This window comes from Vigna radiata, chromosome 1, assembly GCF_000741045.1.
Source record: "Vigna radiata var. radiata cultivar VC1973A chromosome 1, Vradiata_ver6, whole genome shotgun sequence".
Taxonomy (NCBI): Eukaryota; Viridiplantae; Streptophyta; class Magnoliopsida; order Fabales; family Fabaceae; genus Vigna; species Vigna radiata.
Window position 1 is genome coordinate 2,529,629 of NC_028351.1, and position 6,096 is coordinate 2,535,724.

A 6,096-nucleotide genomic window follows, 5' to 3' on the forward strand; every position below is an offset into this window, starting at 1 on the left:
AGTCATATTTTATGACGTACAAAAACGAGCTATGACGTACATAGTTTTGTACGTTATAATAGGTCTTTATGACGTAGCAAAAATTTACGTTATCTAAACATATTATGATACTGTTTCTAAATTTTTGCTACGTCATAAAATATGTAGACTTATTATAACGTACAAAATTATGTACGTCATAGTTCGTTTTTGTACGTCATAAAATATGATTTTTGTACTAGTGAAAGAAGGTCCAGGGTTAGTTCTTCTGGATCGAATGCAATTTCAGAATCAACGACATCTACATCGTGGATAAATACAGAATCAACCCCACCATCGGAGACATTCAGAGACAAACTCAGATCAGAACCCGTCGCAATCCGTGGCTCCGGGAAACTAAGTGTGGATTCTTGTAAGCTTTAGGAATTTAGAAACAGGCAATGTTACCACATTTTGTGATTCTTTTTCGATGTATTTGCTAAAGATCTAAGATCTTGGCACAGGCTAACACGAATATAATTGTCGGTTGATATATAAAAATGTGTTAAACTGAGTTTTGACTATCTTTCTTGTTGACTATCTTTCTTGTTGACTATCTTTTCAGTTTGGAACATATGTGTTAAACTGAGTTTTGACAGACCAATACTCATTTCACAGAAACAAAAACAGAAAAACAAAATGTAAACAAAGAAAACTATTGAACATGAGAATGTAAATGATTGAAAACAAACTATATTACACTTTTAAAAGACAGTGGATTTGGTTTCAGCAATAGAAGTCAGACATGATCAAACCAGGAAAAAAATGGTTTTTGAGGTGATTTTTAAAATTTTTTGAATTAGGAAGTCTTTTAGAGCATTTCAAAACATTATAAATATAAATTTTCAAATAGTTATGCAGTTAAATTTCAAAAAAATTATATTATATAATTGAATTAAATATGTTTTTAATTTATAAATTTAATGCAAAGTTAAAATTTGCATATGTTTCAAACTTTTGATAGGATTTGGTTCTTAAATTTAGAAAAATAAATAGATATTATCTTGTTAATATAATTAATTTAATTTTTGTGAATTGTTAAATAATATTTATACCATTTGATAAATTTTAATTTAAATATGTCCAACATATAAAAAAATAAGAACATCAAAATTAAAGAAATTATATCCCTTCACTTTTAAAATTTGAAAACAAAAAATGTATGACATATTCAACCCTGTATAATTTAGAAAAAAATATTTCTGTAGTAGTATTTCAAATTTTCCAATCCAAAATAATATTTTTGAATTNATAATTTAGAAAAAAATATTTCTGTAGTAGTATTTCAAATTTTCCAATCCAAAATAATATTTTTGAATTTCCTACTAGGTATTTGCACATCATCCCAAAATTTGTTTTGATAAATACATCAAATCTATTTTCAACTAGAAATTGTGTGTAAATTAACTTCAAATTCATAATTTGAAGGTTAGGTTTAGACATATCTGTTCTGACGGAACTACCATATATAGTTTACTGAGACTCATTATTTTATATTATACTCTGTTTTTTCTCATTCTGTTTTATAAGTGTTTGATAAATTTTTGTTACTACATCACATAGGCCATAGGGGCTTGAATTTTATCAATTTCTGACAACCAACAAGGCATTCATTCACATAGACTAATTTTGTTTCTAACTGTGCTCTTTCAGAAATAAATGCATTCTATAGGATATATGATTACTGAAATATAGATGCAGAAAATTGAAACATGTCATTATTCAGTTTAATAGAACAGGAATCATGCTACACTGATACCAAAAGCACATAAAAAAGTGGCTGAGAGCACAGAATCCCATTTAGAAATGTGAAAAGGCATGAGGAATTTTGGTGGAGAATTTGAGCAACAAGACATGTTTGTAAGGGTTTTGAGGGGTGACAATGGTTGATGGAAAATTAGGGTGATTGACAGAATCAGGGAATGCTTGGCTCTCCAAACACAGTGCTGAACGTGGCTGATAAACAAAACCCCCTTTTCCCTTTTCATTCTTGACAAAATTAGCAGTGTAGAACTGCAAACCAGGAGCATTTGTGAAGAGTTTCATCACTCTCCCTGACTTGTTATCGACCACTATGGCACCAAGCTTTGTCTCTTTGCCTTTTGCACCATCAAGCACATAGTTCGTGTTATAGCCATTGGTCTTTGCCAATTGGTTTATCCTTTCCCCAACAGTGTGTGGTTCAAGGAAGTCATATGGGGTGCCCTTCACAGAGGCAAATTTGCCTGTGGGAATGAGATTATCATCGAAAAGGGTCACTTCAGATCCAAATATCTGAACCACTTCATTCAGAATATTGCCACTGTTGTGGTTCCCTAGGTTCCAGTATGCATGGTTCAACAGATTCACAGGTGTAGCCTTGTTCAGTGCTTTTGCTTTCATGATTATACTCAGTGAGTTCTTCCCAAGAATGTAGCTCACAGTTACTAGCAGGTCCCCAGGAAATCCTGCAACACAAATACTGAATTATGCAGATTCCCTTCTCCAACAGACTAAATTACACTTTTTTATTCTTCATTTTTCATTTCACAGATTGTGCCAAAAGAAAGATAAGATGAGAATGCAAAACAATGTTTTAGTACATACATACAAGTTTTTTGTGTTAGAAATGGATTTTAGATGTAATTGTAAGGTTTGCATCCGTCTATATACTATAAATTGTTTTTATCTCTAGTTGACATGACACTTGATTCATCGTATTAAGAAACGAACTATAAATTTACCTTAATCTTACAAAATCAGCTTTAGATACCTATTTATATAAGTAAATTAGTCTTATTTTCAGCATATGACTTTAGTCCAGAATTCTAATATTGTTAAAAAAATAAACTTTAGCCTAATTCAAAGCTGAGTTATAAGAAAAGGTTTGAATGCCAAAATTAGTCTTTTCTATGTTTGAAAGAAACGAAGTTAATAGCAGTTACCTCCTTCACCATCAAAACTGAGGTAGCTGAAGGTGATTCTTGGTTTGTCTCCATCTTTTATATACTTTTTCACATTCCAAAGAACATCACTGAATGCTTTGGGTCCAGCTATAAGTAAGATCGGTGAGAGAGAATGAGTCAGTCTTTCATTATGAGAAAATTAGCACTTTAAATTGTGCAATATATCATGGAGCATACAAGTTGTGTTGAATGATATTGCAGCAGCATAGAGCATGAATTATGGAAAAGTTGTGTTGAATTGTATGTATGGTAAAACATACAATGAAGTGTGTTGTTTCCTTCATTAGCAACTAATTTGTAATGGATTCCATTTAGAGTGAACTGAGCTCCTCCAATTCTGTTACCAATCCTGCCAACTGTAGCTCCAAAATATGATGAATCATTCTGCAAAATGTTTTGAAAAGTCATTTTCATTGAAATTTTAAATTACTTTATATGTATAGAATATTCATTTCGTGTTGCATGCTTCACATTAAAAAAAAGAAACTTTTTATTCAATAAAATACACCAACATGTTGACTAAACACGTATGGACTATTCCCTTGACATGGATCTATTTCAGACGCATAAAACTACATTTATCACTTTTACAAATAAACTTAAATTTTATATATCTCAAAGTCATTAATTGCTGACCTTTTGTCCTCCTTTTATTTTTAATTTCTGACATCGCATTTATTATATGATAAAATAATTTGCATTTATCTAATAACTGAAGTGTATACACTACAGATTAATGTTATTACGATACATCTTTACACACATGATAAGATAAAATAATTATAAAATTTTATATTTTTTAAAAAAGAAAAAAATAAAAAGTAAAAAAGGTAATATCAAAATGAATGTAAAAAATTTATATTTGTGAAAGAATATTTTTGTATGACTTACCGTATATGCCATGGGAGAATCATATCCAAGAACAATATCCCCCAGCACTCCTTCATGGGGAAAAGAAAACATAATGAATGTCTTGAAATGTATAAAAAAGGATAAGCAATTGATGATAAGGTTTGAACTATGTACCATGTTTATCAGGAAGAATGACAGACACGAGTGTTGCGCCCCAGTTGGTGACCTTTATAGAAAGATCACCTTTTCTCAGCTCAAACAACCTAATATCATCCTTCTTCTTCTCATGAGAGCCATGAACAAAACCAGAAGCAGCTAAGAGCAGAACACACGACAACACAAAGATCTTTGTCATTGTATTATGGTACCAAGCATTTAAGGAAACTCTGAGAATGGTGTTTTATGAAGTTATAGAGCTAGCAAGAGGTGAAGAGAAAAAAGAGAAAGTGCAGCAAAAGTGAATGCTAAAAGTTTAATGGTTTGTGATACTTAAAAGAAGATTGAAAGTAGATCTAATAATTTATGAAGTCAAGTTGACTTGTAAATGCTTCTTAGTTGTCATCATCATGTGATGTACTACCAATTCAATCAATCTAAATAATTCTAAAATATTTTAGCATTTAATTTAGGATTTTTAAAAGAATTTCCTTTTATTTTAATATATGGTCTTTTAATTGGAGGGAGAAAATTCTATATAATTCGAAAATATACATTTTACAAAAGAAAAAAAATGTGTGGGGTCTTTTTATAAAGTATTTTATAATTTTTTTTATGAAATATTAATTTTTTTTGCAATGAATACGTGTTTTTCTTTATAAAGAATAAAAAAACTTAAACATCAATGGAAATAACTTTGGTACATTAACAATAGTATTTTAAAAACTCAACAAAACTGACTAAATTAATTTTTTTTATTGACCCTCATGTTTTTGTTAGACATTAAGAAGGGAATGATGATATATATTTACAAACTAAAATGAAAATGTATTTTTAAAACACTTGAAGAAAATCCCACAAAACATTAGAGACATATTTTACTCTTTTTTTTTTTGTATTAGTTCACTGTTGTTAATCAGACAAATTTTTAGATTCAGTAAGATTAAATATAAATTATTCGTAAATAAATTTTTCATATGATGAATAGACAAACGTAAGATGCTTATTTCAATAAGTTTGTTTAAGTGATGATTTAATAGTCTAATAGTCACACAAAATATTAATTTGAATTTTAATTAAATAACTTGTTTGCATGATTTATTGATTAAGGAATTAATAAATGTAAATTATCAATATCTTTTTATCTAAATATATATTAGATCTATGAAGAAAAACAATTGAAGCAGAATTTAAAATAAAAGCTTGGAGCCTACATATGCAAAAGCCGCCGGCGGCTCTCATTGATTGCCGCAAATTATTATTATAATTATTTTCTGACATTATCCGATAAGAATAATAATTAACACTAATTATATTATATGTTAGTAAGAAAATTATTAGCAAAAAGTTATTGTGTGATATTTGGATTTTTAGTAAAAATTTGTAATTCCATTTCCATCTTAAAAATTGAAATGGAAGCCAAAATTGTATTATTATAAATAGATTTCAATGTTATAAGTTTANAATAGCAGTAAATATACTAATACGATTATTAGTCAGTATTTTATTCATTCACTTTAATAAGTTAATTATCTTTTTTTTTTTACCTAAATCTTATATATCATGGCCTTTGAATGTAATTTCCACANTTCACCCTGAATAAAATTAAAATTTTGAAACATTGAGATTTATTAATTACACTAAGCAATAAGGTAAAAGCTTTTACTAAGATGTGTTATTAATGTACTTTTACTATAATGTATGCAACACTACAAGAGAATAGATAGACTTTATTATTATATCATGTTGTATATGATTNATTATAGAATAAAATTAATCATAGAAATTGTGACATCCCAATAATATTTGCATCATGCATATAAATTAAAGACGTCATCAAATATGATAATGGAAAGCAGTCAAGAGTAATTAAGGAGTTTAGTTTAGGATTACAGCCATCCACATGCGGAAAAATTAAAAACGTGGAAATACTAAAGTTTCTCAAAATACAGGAGCTAAAAAAAAATATCTGAATAACATTAGGAGCTATGGAATTCCTAGGGGAACTAAGCAGCTGCGTCTTCATTCTCCTCCCGAGCGTTCTCCACAGAGACCTCATTCTCCTCTGCTCACATCCAAAAATGGATGATCATCGCAACAGGAACACATACAACATACACAGACA

General features: G+C 29.1%; 1 protein-coding gene across 1 annotated transcript; it reads right to left on the reverse strand.

The window, feature by feature from the left end:
* Nucleotides 1–1,710: 1,710 nt before the first annotated feature.
* On the reverse strand, nucleotides 1,711–4,293 carry LOC106764964 (aldose 1-epimerase). Its single transcript, XM_014649429.2, has 5 exons — nucleotides 3,990–4,293; nucleotides 3,855–3,904; nucleotides 3,224–3,347; nucleotides 2,943–3,050; nucleotides 1,711–2,465 (listed from the first exon to the last, which is right to left on the reverse strand). The coding sequence occupies exons 1-5, from the start codon at nucleotides 4,168–4,170 to the stop codon at nucleotides 1,819–1,821; spliced, it is 1,110 nt and encodes a 369-aa protein (XP_014504915.1). The 5' UTR covers nucleotides 4,171–4,293; the 3' UTR covers nucleotides 1,711–1,818.
* Nucleotides 4,294–6,096: the final 1,803 nt, after the last annotated feature.